The sequence below is a fragment of the Rhopalosiphum maidis genome, chromosome 1 (assembly GCF_003676215.2).
Source record: "Rhopalosiphum maidis isolate BTI-1 chromosome 1, ASM367621v3, whole genome shotgun sequence".
NCBI classification, from domain to species: Eukaryota; Metazoa; Arthropoda; class Insecta; order Hemiptera; family Aphididae; genus Rhopalosiphum; species Rhopalosiphum maidis.
In genome coordinates this window covers 10,199,282-10,217,839 of record NC_040877.1, presented here as the reverse complement: position 1 = coordinate 10,217,839, position 18,558 = coordinate 10,199,282, and the positions used below count along the sequence as shown (strand labels likewise).

Here is an 18,558-nt window from a genome sequence, read left to right as displayed (position 1 = left end):
TTAATGGTTCAGGTATGTATTACTTAAATTTATTATTTTTTTTTTAGTCATTAATTTTTATTTTCAACTACCAGTAATAAGAATTGAATTAAATGTTCTGACAAAAAAAAAAAATGCATAAATACTGTATATTAGCCCTGTTCATTACATATAATTTAAACTATACTTTTTCTGATTTAATTTAAATAAATAACCAAGTATAAATATTCTATTTTAATTTCATATATTATAATGAATCTAATATCAATTCAAAATAGTTGCTATTAGCGTTTACACAGCTGTGATGAAAGTGCAATTACATATGGTGAGAAGGATAACCCCTCTATAGCAGATAGCTTAATGTATAATAATTGTAGTAATATGTTTAACTGCACTTACCTATATTAGTATTTTTTATGAATTTAATTTTAAAATTTGATTGATTGCATCATATCAAACAAATCGAAATCTTAATTATTTTTTTAAGTTTTCATAATATCTTAGGAACAAATAACAATTTACAGTTAAATTGTATGATTTTTTAAAATTATTCTCACATTCTATCTGCCTAAAGATTGAACCGTGCCCAAATCAATATTATTTAGAATATACATTTTAAGTAACAGTACCTTGTGGTATTTATTTTTTACAATACTCCTGAAGTAAAAATATATAATTCTATAATTATTATATATTATTAACCTTAAATACTTGAATGCCTGCAAAATTAAAAAACTAAAAAAAAACAGTGATGAACTAACCATCAAGTCTAAAATGTTGTATATATATACTTTAGATTTAAACCAATAGAAACACATTTTATAAACATTATACATATAATACTTCATTATATATAGATATATATAATTTAAATATTCATTTTATTTTTATTATAATACATAATATTTAAGTCTAATGACCACAATAAATATTAGGATTAAAAATTACATCATAACATGTTCATTCACGAAAATGACTAGAATAATTAGGAATTAGAATTGTCACAGCTAATGCATCCGTAGACACATTTTATGTATTATACATAAATTTGAGTTGTTCAAATGATGACAATGCTGTTGTGCTTACAATGTTGTTGGTCAAAGTATAAATTAATACAATGCTACAGCAATGTCATATACATTAGCAATAAGGTAATTATCACAAATAAAATAACAATAACAACATTAAAAAAATAATAATAAAAAAATACCAAATAAAAGTATATATAAAAAAAACAAACATAATGTATGAAAAAATAAAAATTAGGGCCTTAATTAGATTGATAAGACTTAGAAAAACAATTCAATGTATAGTACAATAATATAATATTTTTTTGTGATATGGCAATATTTGATAAATTGTGTTTTAAATGTGTATGCAACATATATTAAAATCATCATGTAGATGTTATCTCTTATTATTTAGAGTTTTTGAATATCAAGATGCTCAAAATTATAACAGAAAACATAAGTTGAAAGTTCAAATTAAATAATGCTTGGAAAATTGTTATTTCCATATTTAATTCTTTCATTTTTTCAATCTTTAATAATATTATGATAAAAAGGAAATGGGAGGAGAAGATACCTGTGAAATTGTGCAAAAACCCTTAACTAATCCACAAACTGACCAGGCTTAGTATCAATTGTTCAGCGTGATACAAGACCTAATGTTTACATTATACTTAGTTATACTGCAACATCTCACAAATATACTTTTCCTCTCGAAGTTTAAATTAAACTCATAATGGCAAATTATTTTTACATTCATTGTATAGACTATTTATGTTTTAAGACTAGATGAATACAGGTGTCTCTTGACCAGTCAGAAGACGAAACATTGATGTTGGCATTGTTTTCATCAAAATCTGTAAAATAAAAACATTATATAATATATTTAATCAATGTTGAAATTATTATTTTATATATTTTCATAAAATACAATTGTAGTTTTCAGAAATCCGTTTCAAAAGTATATTATAAATTTCTAAAAATATTAAATTTGTAATAATTATTAAACATTATCTAATTACTTCTCCAACTGAAGTTGCCAACAGGTTCACAATTTTTTCATGTGGTACTGCTACCACACTTTGATTGTTTATTTCAATAATTCTATGACCAACTCGCACACCCCCACGTTCTGCAATTCCACCACGAAGTAGACTGCATATCTATAACATAAAATAAAATATACTTTATAATTTAATTAAAATAAAATACAAATAATAAGATTAATAACTTTTATCACTTACCACACCGTTTTGAACACTAAAACCAAGTTGATATTTTGTATCTGGTCTTTTTATTTTCACTTCAACTACAGGAGCACATGGAACAACAGTTAATTTGATCACTGTTTGAGGTTTGGAATTCTTTAGAAATAAAAAAAAAGAAAAACAGTTTATTAAAATTAAGTTGCAAGCCAGTATTATAAATAAATTCAGCAGTACCTTAATATAATTTTGGCAGGTCGACAAAGGTAGACCAACTAGTGATACACCATTAATAGCAATAATTTGATCACCAATATTTAACTGGCCACAGCGTGCAGCTGCTCCAGCTGGAGCCAAGTTGGCTATCACAACCGTAGGTAACATGGAACCCCAACCCGACTCCACAATCACAACACCGAGTATTTCACCTTTAGATTTTGGCACTACAACCTGACAGAAAAATAAAAACAAAATTAGTAAACTGATATTAATCAAACAAATTATAACATACTTCTTTTTGCAACTCTTTTTTCGCAAACATTTGTAATTCATCACCAAATATTTCTTGTGAATTCAAAACTTCTTGATAGTCCATTTCTTTGACAAAACTGTGGTCCTCTATACCATTTGCTTTTAAGAATTCCATGTATGCCACTTGAAAGGCCTGGCCAATAGATTGGGCAATAAATTGTGCCTATACATAATAAATAAAATTTAATAAGTACCGATCTAAAATAACATGTTTACTAACTCAATATATCATTGTCAATTATTAATGAAAATTGTTAGAAATATAAGTATAAGTAAAGAAATGTACTAATATGTATTAAATATTTTTGAATATACATACATATTTATAGATACGAAAATTGAATGTCTACACATACACCATTAAAATCATAAAAATATTCAGTAGAATATAATATGCTTATTAAATACAACATTAATGATGAAATTATGTCTTAATTATTTTTGAAAACTACATAGTTAATATCAATAGTACATGACATGTGTCAGTCAATTTACACTTGAATAAATAAAAAGAAAACTGACGAAAAATGATTGGTAAATTTCATTATCACTAGTATTATATCAAATTTTAGTTATAATTTTAATTCAGATATATTAGATATCTTACTTCATCACTTTCAAAAACGTGGCATATCATTTTGGGAGTTCTGTTGTTGGCTGTTTTGTCAACGCCATTTATACTTGAAGGCACTAATGCAGTTTCTGTGGTGGACTCGGAGGGTTGGTGTGTAAGAAAACAACGTCTTCGGGCCATTAACACAACCAGTTCACCAATATCAGCTATATATGAAATTGTTCTAAGAGCATGGTCCATCATGATTTCTTTCAAGTCAGTGTTAAGAACCATAATTTTTTCAGTTGATATGAAAAGATCCACTTCTGTACTTGGTTGAGTTTCACCATCAGGAGCCTGTCAAAACAAATTACATTTTTTATTTCAATACTATTATTTTATTAATACAACAAAGATGATTTATTTTACTCATCCAACTTACCAAAGCCTATTTTACAATCCAAATGTAAGGAAGCGAAATAAGATAAATTGAATACATAAAAGATTAAAAATAAAAAAATATTATTTATTATATTACTTTTATTCTAGACACTGCTTCTTCAGCTTGCATCATCCTGGTACTTTTTGTCGGTTGTCCTTCACAAGCCAACTGCGTAGAACCCAAGTAACGTGCTCGAAATAAAACACCTTCAATTAATACTGCAGGTTCGTGAATCATAACTAAATACCAAGTAAAAATTTAAAAGTATATGAGAACAAATTTTAGATACTTATACTTAAAGTATTTTTTGAATGTTGTAAATTTAATTTCACATTCATACAATTTCAGACACTAGTCTTTTAAGGTTTTAATATAGGGTAATATAATATTAAAATATAATAAATTTAAAAATTTGTAATGTAAAATTAGATATTACTATTTTTTTCTAATATTTTGCATTTATATATTATAATTAAAATTTAATCGCTGACGATTTCACAACGATAACATATTTAAAGCAAGTGTTTATTGAATATAAAAGTTGTGTGTTTCATTGGACTTACCGTGCAATCAAGTGCAATATTGTGTTAATTCCATGTTGTGCAGTTGATAAAAAAAAAGCAAAATTGTTAGTGTTAGAATAATGAAATAAAAAAAAAAACAAAAGAACAAAATGGAAATAATTTTTTTTTAATATACGGTACATTCTAGGTCAATTGAACAACAATTATTAATTTCTTTTTTAATAGTAAGTATTAACAATTGTTAATTTTATTTTTAACACAACTATACAGATCTAAGAACTAAAATATATACTATGTTCATTCACAATATTATAGTTTAAATAATATATATTAATTACTCAACACACAACTTCACAGTTATAATGCTATCATATTAAACATGCACTCATAGTAGTAAAAATAAATAAATTAAATAGATAAATCCAAATCTATCTCAAGACAAAAATTGAACATAATTGCACAGTAAACTAAATGGTATGTTGTATAATAACAGGAAAATAAATTATTTAAGAATGAAATAGTAAGATCTTTAAATTAAAAGCAGAACAATTATTGGCCAAAGAAGTGTTTAAAATGTAAATATTAAAATCAATAATAAAATAACTTTATAAAAATGAAAGATTATAAAAATGTTAAAAGAAATTAATTTAATATTAGTCATAATAATAATGTATACAGGTATATATACATATACATGTTAACTTTAGTGTGAAATATTGTTAAAACCGTGCAGATAAAATTATAAATTATAAGAAAATAATTATACATTCTTATCAAAGCATACCTGTTTGGTGTTGAGGTATTCCTAACGGAATAAAAAAAACAAAACAAAGCTGTTAAGATACATACATAATATATTAAAGTATATTTACACACAATTAAAAGTGTTCTGATATGATATTGGGTGTTTTAGGAATTTGTCTTGCTTCACTCATTTTGACTATCAATAAATCTTCAATGTCATATTAAATATTTTTAAAAAAAAAGAATATTTAAAAATGATATTGAATGAATTTTTGTATATTACGTGTATTTTTTTTTGTTATTTAATATCCGTATAAAAATATAAATGAAACATTTTAAGCCATTTATTGAAAATTTTACTTTAAAATATTCATTAGTTAAAAATTATCATATTTTATATTAAAAGATTTTTACTATAAATTCTAATTTTAGGAATCGAAATTTAAAAAACAAAATATTAATTGATTCTTCTGTTATTATATTATTTACTATAGTTAGGATAAATATGAGTTTACTAATATTTTAGATGTTTATATTTTCAAAATTAAAATGATACATTTTATAAAAGTACATTTCTAAAATTATGTATATTATCAAAATAAAGAAGTATTTTCAAATATTTTATCCTGTATATAAACATTGAAATAAAAAATCAGTGGAAATAATTAAGAGGATGTCTCACCCGTATGTGTTGTCTTTGTTTTACACACATGAGACATAGTAAATTTTCATTCACCAGTTTCAATAGTGTGCTTTTAGTTTTAATATGAAAGTGAATTAATTGAGCTATTATTAAACTTTTAGGTAAGAACATTATCTGTGTTCTCTTGTTGGCATTTTCAATTATTTAATATTTTCAATATTATACATGTGTAAGACGGAGACAACACATGCGGGTGCAACGTCCTCTTAATCTCAAGGATTAAATTAATGTGTAATATCAAATGAGATAAGCAAAATACTTAATGCACAAGTTTAACTTTATCTGATTACTATATTAATATATTGATATTGATAACCTCAGTAAATAAATTAATGTTTATAATATATATTATAAGAAAAAATACCAGAAATATACTAGTGGCTAACATATATATTTCAATTTATGGGGCAAATATACAAAATGGTATTTCTTCAAACTACCAAATTATATGTTTAGAATACAATTAAGACTTGTGATAAAAAATTACAGTACTTTTAACATTTAATTTTTCAATAATTATACACTATTTTATCTATTTTAGACCATTTAAAAACAGTCTTAATCAAGTTTTAAAATATTTCCATCGTGGGGCATGTGATACACATCATTATACACTTTCCCACATAGATTGATTAATTTTCTCTATTACTCTGTCTTGTGGGAAAAGTGAATAATTAATCAATTATATCAGAAAATTACAAAAAAGTAATTTTTTATATTATACCATAAATAAAATACAAATAAAATAACATATATTTACTCAATTTAGAAGGACAAGTTTCTTATAAAATACTTATCTAAAAATTAATCAATGTATATAATACAATGTAACTTTTAGTTAAATCATATTTTTCTATTGAACATAGGGTAAACAGATAATTAAAGAGAAAACCGGGACAGATAAAATATGTTTCATAAAGAAAAAATTATTTTGAATAAAACAAATATATGATTTAGATAAGAATTTTAATTTACAATATGAATTATGTAATTTTAAGATATATATTTTTAAATTTATTGTTAATTGTATTTGGAATTTGATTTTAAAACTTACCATAAGTTATATAAATTTTAATATAATGTAATACATATCATAAAAAATATATTTTAAAGGTTTACGGGATGACGGAAGAAACTTTTAAAAACCAGGACGTCCAAACACCCTAATTGTACAGAACTTGATAAACCACTTGTCCCAGCTCTTCACCTTACTTATAGCCAATAAGCAATCTATATTTAATTGTATTATTTTTGACTACATATTTAATTGAAAAGTAGAATTTTTATAATCTCATAAGAATTACTATGGATTTCAACAGTTGTCTTAGAAAGATAACAAATTTTTAAATGTATAATTAAGTAAGATAAAACTTTTTAAGTAGTTTTTCTACCCACAAAATTGTTAATATATATTCATAATTAATTGAATAACTAATATACTGCATCTAGTTTCACTCAGAAACTAAAAATAAATATTATATAATTAAGTTTATAATTTGATGATAGTTATAATGTTTGTATAATACAAGATATTTGTAAAGACTTTAACTAATTAACTCAAAGTACTTTGCTGTTGACAGGCAAGCTGATAGCAAGTGTAAAAAAGCATCATTATTCATAACCTCAAGTTTAGTTAATTTTTTAGTTAAGCATAATTATTGTTTAAATAATATTATATTGCCTTTTAAGTGTTGACTAGCAATAAAAGCATTGAAACAAAATCATTATTGAATACTGCTGAAAATTGCTTCTCAATTTTCCATGCGGCATAATATATTAGCGGTTATTCATTGTTTTTTACAATTTATTAAAAATATTATTAAATCATTTCAATTTTACTGACCTTCTTTATTTCGTGCTTTTTTCTTCGTTCCATCTTTCTCCTATGAAAAAAAATGTATTTTTTATCATTAAAATCAATAATTCATATAATTTTACTTTGAAATTTGAACAATCCAGCAAAAATTTAATTTAATAACACTTCATTCAATACATAAAAATAATACTACATAAATAATTAAAGGATTACAACATTTTTAAAGCATTTATTCATATGGAATTAAGCAGATACTATAAAAATAAAAATCCCAACAACAAGTGATTATAAAATTGAGTTTATAATATTAATTTGAAATATGAATAATATATTTTAGAATGCATTTAAAAATATTTTCATTTGTATATAAAATACATATTATGAAATTTGGTTTAAATATTTCAAATGTATAACAATGCGTATTTATTCTAGAATTTTCAAAAATTTACCCTTTTCTGTAATCATAATAAAATAAACTTATCTATATTGAAGTATAAAGTATCTTTATGTTTGTAAAACAATAAAATATTGATCAACAAAAATGATAAAGCAAATTATGAATTGTCCAATTAACAACATAACATTAAGATATTATTTTTAAGCTATTGCATAATAGTTTATTTTCTTTTTTTTAATTAATTAATTTAATAAAAAAAAAACATACATCAAAATACGAATCTGTCATTCTGTCATATACATTTGAAATATACTTAAAACTGAAAAATAATAAAGTATTTCACATTAATTTAACAAAAGTTAAAATGTAAAATATACTTAATAAAATTGAGATGATAATTTCTAGAAACTAAAAATATTTGCTTATATAGGTACTTTTCTTTGTTTTATTTTTAGCAACAGTTTATAAGGATTAATTTCAATGATTTTTTAACGTCACTTCAAAAGTAGTTAAAAAAAAAAACAACTAATAACACAAGAGTAGAACTTTAAATAGTTACAATAATATAAATGATAATACTTATTATCATAATTCTAAGATAATTAACTAGTTACAGTGATTACAAAAGAAGAAATATTTGAAATAATAAATGAATTTCAAAAAAATTAATTGTATGTAATCAGTAATGGAGAGTTCTAGTATCTAGCTCATACTGTAAAAACATCACCTGTTGTAAGAAATATAGATACTAACTAAAAGCCAAAATAAAAACTGTGTAATGCAAATAAAAATCCATCATAGTGTCTTACATAGTATCTAACAGAGAACTATGACCAAACAATTAATAAAATTAATTAAATCAATAAACTATTAAAATGTCTAAAATTGAAGTCGAAAGCACATAGGCAAACCTTTTTTGCAGGATTAAGGGTTTGGGTTACGATGAATGGTTTTTCAATTATAGCAGCCGGTTCTACGGGTGTAGGATGTGTGGACGTATTGCTTGATGATGTCGTCAAACTAAACGGTAACAAAGACCGTGTTTTTGACTTCTTCCAGTCCTGTGGTGATATTTTATACAAAACTAATTTGTTTTCTTTTAATTTTTTGTAACTTAAATGCTTATTTATTTAATTATTTTTCAAAAATTAAAATAATTGACCGACTGGGTTAGTAACACATGTCACAATTGCTCAAACAATATACGCCACTTGAGTAAATACTATAAAACCACTAGGGGTTATCAAAGTGTTAGGGAAATACATTTTATAGTTTATTTAAAAACTTACAGTTTTTTCATCAAAGAATCCAGTGTCATCAGTTCTTTGCTGTCCTAAAAGTCTATCAGTTTCTAAGTCTGTATCAGCTTCTTCTAGTAATTAAACATGTTGAAATAAAACTAAAAATAATGATCCAAAGAAAATAATAAATAGATAAATACCTTCGTCGCCACTAGGTCCAGATCCAGTACCTCTATGCCTTAAAAAAAAAGGTGTGTAATAAGTAAATTATTTTAAATCTTAAAAAAATGTTATTGATATTTCACAGCAATAGTCAATTTTATTTGGAATCATTGATAACAAATATTAGTAAACTATAATTTTACCTTGGTACCCAGATAGGCAAATCTTCAGTTTTGGCAGTATTTGAGTTCGTACTATCTTTACTAGGACTGCATCCTGGAGATATATCATCATCCACATTAGTAGTCTTTAATGGTTTCGCCTGTCTAAGACTAGATCTTATTTCATGAATAGCAGCTTCAACTAAATCAGCAGATTCATTGGCACTACGATGTGCTGTGGGTGCTGGCGGAGGAGGTGTTCTACTCTCATCAGGTCTTACTAAAAACCAAAAATATGCTTTTTACTAAGTTATTTGTTTTTATAACAACGGGATATATTCCAAAAAAACAATTGATTATTCTGTTTGTATTATATTATCATTAGGGGTGGAATCTCAAACTCTTTGAACTCCCCTAACACATTAATATTAAGTTTGAATTTATAAACATTCCAAATAATTTTAATAGTTCAAACATAATCAGCTTGAAATATTCGAATATGACAGAAATTAAATTTAAATTATTTTTGTTATGTGTTAACACTGTTTTACTATTATTTAAGTTCACATTTTGTTTAAACTTATAAAATTTGATAGTTCAAAAAAAGAATTAATTAATATTCAAGTTTAAATAGTTTTAATTTAAACATCAGTTGACCCATCCATTATTATTAAGTTACAACCTTGATGTAGTTGTTTTTTCTTTGTATTTCTTATATTATCAAATTAGTATTTTATTTTCAATAACTTAAATTAGGTAGAACCCCACATACAACTTAAATTTGTCTTGGAAATATCAAAATGCTAGTATATTAATTTTATAAGATTATTTGAAAAACAAACCTAGTGAATCTAATAACTGAATTCCTGTTTCTTGGCTATTGGAATGTACCTCACTTGCATTTGCATCAACGCTATCACATTTACTGGCTCTATTTGTACGTTCTATTATTTCTCTTTCAATCTCACTAATTTGTCTTTTCATTAACAATACCTGAGTACATGAACAATATATGTTATTAATCAATAAAACATAAAATATATATTACATACAGTTGGATTGTTATTATCTGTATCACTAGTATGACCACTAGACAATCCATCTTCTAAGACTGGCATGGTGATACACGTTACACCACATAATGGAATTAAGTGTTGACCATCTACCATAGAAGATGATTCTCCATCACTACCCATACCAGCATCTTCACAGTCTGTTACTTCAGGTGATAAAGTCACATTACGACTATACCTTCCAACACAGCTCTAAAGAAATATTAATCATACAACATATTATTAACAAACTCGGTCATTTAATAATTATACATACTTGATGAACTCCAGCTAAACATCGAGAACCATCTGATGACGAATCATGCTTATGTGGGGATAACTGTGAATTTTTGTGTACATCTTCATTTGATAGATGCATACCAACATATGTATTACCTTGTTCAGAAACTGGTATTCTTCGTCGCAATTCATACTCCAAATCCTAAATAAGAAATATATCAATTTAACATCAAATCATCACATGAATATAATATTATCAATAATTAACAATAAAATGTAAAAATAAATCCTAATTATTAAGAATTAAGTCTGTTAAGTATTAATTACTACGCTCATTGACGTAATTTCAATAAAAAAAAACTGAGGGTGCTAAAGCTCTTCATTTTTCATACATAGTGTTGAATCGCTACTGAATGTGATATTAAAAAAAGTATTTGGGGATGCAAAATACACCCTAAACGCTCTTTAATTGTGCCTATGACTACACTAAATGTTTTTATCAGTCCTTGAATATACTTTAATTTCATAAATGTACAGTCAATATGATTCCAGTATGAGCATTTATTGCCTCCCATTTGTACCTTAGACCTAGTACTATATACCAAGACAGTATTATAAATAATTATATAGTAATAGGAGAGGGATGAGGGTCAAGTCACTAATGTGCTTACAACTAGGAATGTGGACATAAACATATCAACAATTAGAATAGATATACTTAATAATTCCAAAAATTTAAATTTAAAAAATTCATTATTAAATCAAATTTTTAGAACAAAATGGGAGTGAGCATGATTTGTGAATCACCCAAAATAATTTAACTCTTTCAATAAAAATTTAAATATACACTCAAGTTAAAAACATTATAATTTATATCATAAAAATATATATATATTACTATATACCTGGAATTGTAACTGTTGATTATCCTGATTTTCGGCTCCAGATTTGAAGAATTCCTCTAAAACTTTTCTAGTCTCTGAAAATTCATACAAATAATCGAAATTCATTGTTGGAGATGGACTGGAAGACCTAGAATCATCTTGAATCACTCTCTAAGAAAAATTAAAATTATTAGGATTATAAACACAATAATATTAATACTATGTATACTACAAATATACTTGAGGAAATCCTGGTCGAGGCATATAGAGTGTAGGAGATGATAATAAAGATGGCATTGATTGTTCTTCCTCCCTGTATTGTTTTGGTGATCCATTAAAATCATTAGTCTGAATTTCGCATTGAGACCTAACTAATCCATCAGTGTTTTCAGTGCTTGATATTTCTGATCGATTACTATTTGCAATCATATTTATATCGCCATTTTGACTAGTCTATAAAAAATATAAAAAAAATATAGTAATTAATATTAATCATCATTAAAATTTAAAGAAAAAATCCATACATACTTTATAATTTAAATGATGTTGACACGGATCAATAGTTTGGTATGTATTTTTATGATGATGCATCCCATAGTGCCCAATTGAAGCATCATGTTGAACTTTATCCCACATATCATTATGTATATCATCAAACAAAACTGGATCATCTAATTCTAAATGAATAGTAAATAAAAATAATAAAGTACATTTTATTCTTACATTTATTTACATACCTAAGGATAATGGTCGTTGATGTTTGGTAGGTTTAACATCAGTAGAAAATACGGCTTCAGAAATGTCCCGTGAAGATTCAGTACTTGAAACATCGAGTCCCCTACAAAATACAATTAATTATTAAGTTTAAGTTTAAAATAAAAATAATAATATTTAACTATGAATAATAAAGTAAGGTACCATAAAATCTTCAATAAAAACCAAATTAAATCTATAACTTACCTATTGCGAAGTTCCCAAACCCGGCCAGGTGATTTGATCCAATCGACTTCTGCAGGCAAAGGCAATTGACGGGTTTTTCGTCCAGGTTTACTTCGACTTTGACTATAGACTTCTCGACCTCCAGCTATTTCTATAATTCTATAAGTTAACCATAAATATGAATAAATACAGCTCAAATCACATAAATTTTCAACTTTCTCAGAAAGTTTACTAAAATAATATTAACAAACCTTGAATCTCTCAATTTATATGTAGATTGATGTGATGCTGAGTTGATTTTATTTGAGTTTCTTGTTCGGTTAGCAGCCCCAATGTCAACATTACACATGCCTCCAGATTCACTGGATGCGTTTTTGATATCGGATTCATCATCTTCGTCTTCGTCCATGTTTTCATTAATTTCTTCCTCATCGTCTTCAATACTAGTTTCTAATGATGAATCTTGACTAGCATCACTGTCACTTCTTCTACGAGTTCGAAATTTTCTTATTCCACGGATGCTACGTTTTCTAGTACCATTTCCACGTATGTTATCACACCTATTGAATAATGCAGGGTCATTTATAATTAACCTTCAAATTTAAATACAGAATAATTAATTTAAAACAACATCAAAGGGAATAATTGAAAAATGTGTTAAACTGGACATTTTTCATAAAGAGACTCAGGAAAATATGGGGTATTAAGTATAAAATCTATTAAGCTTATTTGTATATTCATAATTAGTACCTATTTCTTTGCCGTTCATTTGACTGAGTCAAATCCATATCATGGTCTGTGTCGTCGTCACAAAGGGGATTTAAATTTAAGTCTGTAGATCGTACAGTAGATGGGCGACACTTAGGGAAAATCTTTGATAAATCATCATTGTCCAGTTTCAAGCCTATCATAGCTTTTCAAAATACGGGTCCCACCGTTTCTGAAATCTAAAACAAAACAAAAAATATATACATATAATTTAGTTTACAAAATAATAAACTATTGTCAGCACTTGAATAATAAATTATTATAATGTCCTAAAATATATAACAACTACCTATGAATTTTACTGGAGTTAAATAAATATTACCTAGAATATTTGAAAACAATATTGGGTGGATGTTAAAATTTGTTTTTCTAACAAAAACAGCCATTATTAGAAACATATGCAATTTGGCTACATTGTAGTTGTTATGGCAACTAACAACTAACATTAGAAGTTCAAGAAAAGATCAATTAGTAATTCGTTTATACGGCAAACCCAACAGACACTATTGTGTTTCAATATTTTTAGTCAAATACTGTATACATTAGAGTACATGTTTGGAGTACAAAATAAGTATTTTAAATGGAAATATTTCACTACTGGACCAATAGGATTGATGTCATTTCAATAACAATATTAGTTTATGTAATATATATATAATCTAACTACAACTATATCCAAGACCTATTAAATAATATACCATTAAATAAATAATATTTTCTGTTTTAATAAATATTAATAAATTATCATTCTAACTATATAACCAATGTTTTTTTTTTTTTTTTTATAGTTACTGTTTACAATAAGCGTATGAATATATTTTACAGTATATAACTTAAAAAATATGAATAAAAACAGCCATTTAAAGGCAAAACTTTTTTATTTCTACATTTTATTTTTAGTTAGATATTGAACTGTATTTTTTATATTTGTTATAAGAGAAGTATGATAAGACAGAAATATTTCATGAAAAAAATTAAATTCTCGTGTATGATATAGCCATGTAGGTGCATTAATAACCATATGCACATGCATACCCATTATACCTATGTTTATTTATAATTCTTCTATTCATAAAATTATACAGATTGTTTAATTAATAAAATTGCTATAACACTAGTTATTTTGAACTGTGTAAAATGTAGATTACACCTATTAATTATTATGAAAAACAGATTATAATGTGTACAATGTATAATAATTGATATGGGCTAAAAGTTAATTATTGAATTACGAAATATTCAATATGGTTGAATGTCCACACCAATATATCATAACATAAGCATTAAAAAATATTTATATTCATATTTAATATGAATGATTATATTGGTCTACAAAACAATTATACCTAACATTAAATATTATCTTTGCAAATGATTATACAACAAAATAATTAATACACTTTGGCAGTAATTACTGATAAATTGTTGGACAAACGAATAGCTATTGAAAAATGGTATGCTTTCGATAAGAAATAGTGATGAATGTGCTATAAAATGACACCTCACATTTTAAATAAGTCCAAAAATGTTTTGAAAATTAGTTAGGTATACACTACATGTGTCAGAAGTAACAACATTGTAACGTTCTTACTAGAAACATATAATGTCGTTGATCATGCTAAAATGCATCAAAAGACTTGAAATGTATCCGTTGTTTTAAGTGTAAAATCAATTTTAAAATATCAAACTCAAAGATATGTCATAAGGTCTACTGTGATGAATAAAAAGTTGAACAATACTTTTCGACTAGAGGGTTACAACAGAAATGGTTAACGTGACCGGCCACTGGAGCGGACACTGGCGATGAACAGCCCAGCGCGGTGAGAGCTGCTAGAAACTAGAACACCAACGGTGACAGCAGGACAGAGCGTTAAGGCCAAACACTTTGGATGGCCAGAGCGGCTGTCCGGCGTCGTCCACGTCTGGTCGAGGAATAAGAGGAAGAAGAAGAAGAAGAAACAGCAGCAGCAGTGGCAATCCGTCGTCACCGGACACGCGCGCGACTACCGCCGGCGAGAGCTGAACGACGTGACACGAACGCGGCGTGTACGCGCTAACGGAAATCTATGAGTGGGCTCACCTTCCTAAACAGATGGATTTATATTTTGCCGACATTAAACTTAACGGCAAGCACGGAGGTCTCGGCCGACGGCGCTGTTGACGGACTACTGGCAGTGGCGAGTCCGGCCCGGCGGCGGTGACGGGCAGCAGCAGAAATCGGAGCAGCGGACGCCGCCGTCGCGCGCGTTCGTGGCCGTCGGGTCGTCGTCGTCGTCGTCGTCGTCGTCGCGCGACAGTCGTACCGCCAGCACCGAACTACACGACAGTGAAACGACCAGCGAGCACGGCATACGCGTGTACGCGACACTACAGAACGTGCGTGTATGTGTGTTTGCGTGTACTGCTCGTCAACGGGCGCGCGCGCGTGTATGCGTGTGTACGTGTGTGTGAGAGCGCCGTGTGTTGTACCGCTCTGCTTGTGATAAGGTTATTGATTGTCCGTCACTCGCGCGCCGCGGAACGAGGGAAAACGTGACTCACGGGTACGTCGCCGCCGCCGCCGCCGCGATCGTCGGTGGGGACGGCGGCGCAGTGGTCGGACACGACAGACGGACGTCGCGCGATATAATAACGTATGACGTGTGGTGGCGGCGGTGCGTGTCGAGCGCCCGGCAGACGTGGACCGCGCGCGACAGACGGACAGCGCGCGTCCCGTCGTCCCGGCGCGGCAACGGGACCGCGGACGCTGTACGAATCGATCTAACTATTTGTGGGTGGGGGGGTGTGAAGAGGGAGGACCACGCCTGCAGGGATCGTCGGGCGCGCGCGTTCGTAATATTATTATTATTTATTACACGCGTCACGCCGGCTAAACGGTCTCCGCGGAACGAGGCCGGAGAGGGCCAACACTGCCGTACGATTAATAATAAACATATACATAGATATACCCTATGGTCCCTGCGGGACGGTGTAGCTCGCGGTATAGGGCCGCTGTCCGGCGCGTAATGTAATAGCTCTGTACACAACTCGGTACGCTCGGGAAGGCAATCGCGTAGTGGCCGTAGTTTGTATATATTATATTGTTATGTTCAGCGCGATGTATACAATAATATTTTTATCGTTTACACACACACACACACACACAATATGATATTACATAATACCTACTACGCGTATGTAAATTAACGTTTTGACGTTATGTGTAGTAGCTATGTACAGTGTCGTGTTTATAATAACATAAATACAAGTGTGCGTGCGTGTATATAGTATATTATATAATTTATTATAGGTATATACCGCGTCTTAGACGTGTTGACGCGTTGACGTGTTGCGATGTGATGGTATTCCGCGCGTAGTGAGTCGTCTGCAGGAGGCGGCGTTGTCGGCGGTGGCGTATCGTTATAATGTTATTACGTACGACCATAATATTGTCACTAAAACCGAATAAAACGTACGTCATGTGTTATTACTTGTTATATTTAAATGGTGCAGTACTCATGTGTACGCGGAACAACGCCACGTCGCGCGACGCCGTTCGGAGAGATCGCTGTCCGCGTTATTATACATGATAATGCATTACGCTATTTATATATTCGCGTTAGATATTATATATGTGCACGTAAGATGTGCGTGCGTGTGCGTGTAGTGTTGTTGACTCCGGTGGGGCGCATGTGCGAGACAAATTTTTGTGATTATCGGATGCTGCGGCGGCGTACCGAGAGGGTCAACAGCGGCAGCCGCGCTCAGAGGGATGATGACGCTGTCTTGCGGTCTTCGCGCTAACCGGCGGCCGTGTGTACGTATCATCATCTGTGAGAACGTATATATTGTGCGCGCGCACAGAGAAATCGCCCCAAGGTCCGACTATGCGTATATATATTTCCCAGGAAGTTTGTTTCGCACAAACGGCGAAACGCAAAAGGCACTATAAATCGTACAATATATGTATCTATATATATACAGTAGATTCTCGTTATGTCGAATCTTAAGGGGAACGGGAAAAAGTTGAGATATCGGGTTTTATTAGAATTTTTAAAAAAAAATTGAAATCGATGAATCATTATTTGAATGCAGACATATTATATCGACGAAATACGTTAACGATAATAATCATTTCTTTTTTCCAATTTGTAAGCCAACCACTATATTAACTTTAAAATTAGTGTGTCCTAGCTGTTGTGCATATTCGTTTTTTTTTTTTTTAAGCAAAATTATTCCATTTAATGGTATATTTTTATCTCGGCACTGAAAAAACCATTTTAATAAACATTATCGACAAAACAAGGAGTCATCCTCATTTTTTTTTTCATATTTTCACAAGTTGAACTTCAAAATGTTATCTTTCTGTTCGATAGTTGACGATAATGTATTTGGTAGACTATTGAATTCATTGGCGATTTTACATTTTTTACAGTCTCTCTTTTCAATTACATGAACTCTGTCCGACATTTTAAGGACATTTTATTTTCACTTATTTTCTATTTCACTATTTATTATACGAACGACTACAATTAATATTGATTACCAACGAGCCAAATCACAATCACTACTGAATAAACTAAACAATTTTTGTATTTTATAATAGAAGCAATGGCCTAATTACCGCGAACACCTTCTAATAATTTTTTTCACAATTTATATAATATATTTTATACGCATATATTGTAAGACATCACACAGTAGGTAAACGAGGATGCGGATTATGGAGGTTTTTTAACGTTCTTTTAACGATTTTTCAATTGTCGCTGTTGTCATAAGTCTTAACCATAATAAAAACACATAGATGCGTAAATTATACCTATTTAATATAGCCCGTTTATAAGTATAGCCGGTATAGGTTAGGTATAGATATCAATGTATTATAGTAATATAGAACCTATATTATACTTACATATTTTAGGTAGATAACACATGTCAATAATTTTACCAACTTAATATACAGTCTAAGTGTATATTTATTTTTATAAGAATTTAATTCTTCTTAAAGTTTTTAAGTCTTTAAGACAAGCTAAACTAGCTGGGCGTGGTATTACCTATACGGCTATACTAATACTATATCAGCGTACTGCATATTTATCGTAAAAAAGGCCTATACTCATGCCAATGATATACAATATTTCCTTATGGTAAATAAGTAAATATTTAGAATAAAAAAAAAATCATCAAACGTAAGTGACAGTCGGCAATCACTTAATATTTTTTTTCAAATT

The 18,558-nt window shown here is 28.8% G+C and overlaps 1 protein-coding gene and 1 long non-coding RNA gene across 19 annotated transcripts; one reads left to right on the top strand and one right to left on the bottom strand.

The window, feature by feature from the left end:
* Positions 1–846: 846 nt before the first annotated feature.
* Positions 847–16,899, bottom strand: LOC113548137. 18 transcript variants are annotated; one of them, XM_026948838.1, is made up of 25 exons: positions 16,646–16,899; positions 13,331–13,527; positions 12,832–13,140; positions 12,602–12,739; positions 12,379–12,479; positions 12,170–12,318; positions 11,882–12,094; positions 11,663–11,812; positions 10,795–10,959; positions 10,518–10,730; positions 10,308–10,458; positions 9,508–9,745; positions 9,343–9,380; positions 9,191–9,273; positions 8,813–8,962; positions 7,532–7,571; positions 5,026–5,046; positions 3,814–3,956; positions 3,718–3,723; positions 3,330–3,632; positions 2,703–2,885; positions 2,429–2,641; positions 2,231–2,350; positions 2,009–2,149; positions 847–1,843 (listed from the first exon to the last, which is right to left on the bottom strand). In XM_026948838.1, the coding sequence occupies exons 2-25, from the start codon at positions 13,489–13,491 to the stop codon at positions 1,772–1,774; spliced, it is 3,501 nt and encodes a 1,166-aa protein (XP_026804639.1). In that variant the 5' UTR covers positions 13,492–13,527; positions 16,646–16,899; the 3' UTR covers positions 847–1,771. The 18 variants fall into 18 exon arrangements, with proteins under 18 accessions (XP_026804639.1, XP_026804641.1, XP_026804643.1 ...); XM_026948840.1 differs by lacking the exon at positions 16,646–16,899 and adding an exon at positions 15,429–15,996 and having other exon boundaries at positions 9,191–9,270; XM_026948842.1 differs by lacking the exon at positions 16,646–16,899 and adding an exon at positions 15,429–15,995 and having other exon boundaries at positions 12,170–12,312.
* On the top strand, positions 3,575–7,525 carry LOC113548142. Its single transcript, XR_003404876.1, has 3 exons — positions 3,575–3,741; positions 3,825–3,941; positions 6,802–7,525. It is a non-coding gene; the product is annotated as an uncharacterized LOC113548142 (long non-coding RNA).
* Positions 16,900–18,558: the final 1,659 nt, after the last annotated feature.

Excerpts from the sequence above, each read along its gene's own strand:
- LOC113548137 (XM_026948838.1), bottom strand. The coding sequence starts at position 13,491 with ATGATAGGCTTGAAACTGGACAATGATGATTTATCAAAGATTTTCCCT. Across the intron at positions 5,047-7,531 it reads AAAAGCACGAAATAAAGAAG|GAATACCTCAACACCAAACA; the intron begins GTCAGTAAAATT and ends TTATTCCGTTAG. Across the intron at positions 2,351-2,428 it reads CCTGCCAAAATTATATTAAG|AATTCCAAACCTCAAACAGT; the intron begins GTACTGCTGAAT and ends TTATTTCTAAAG.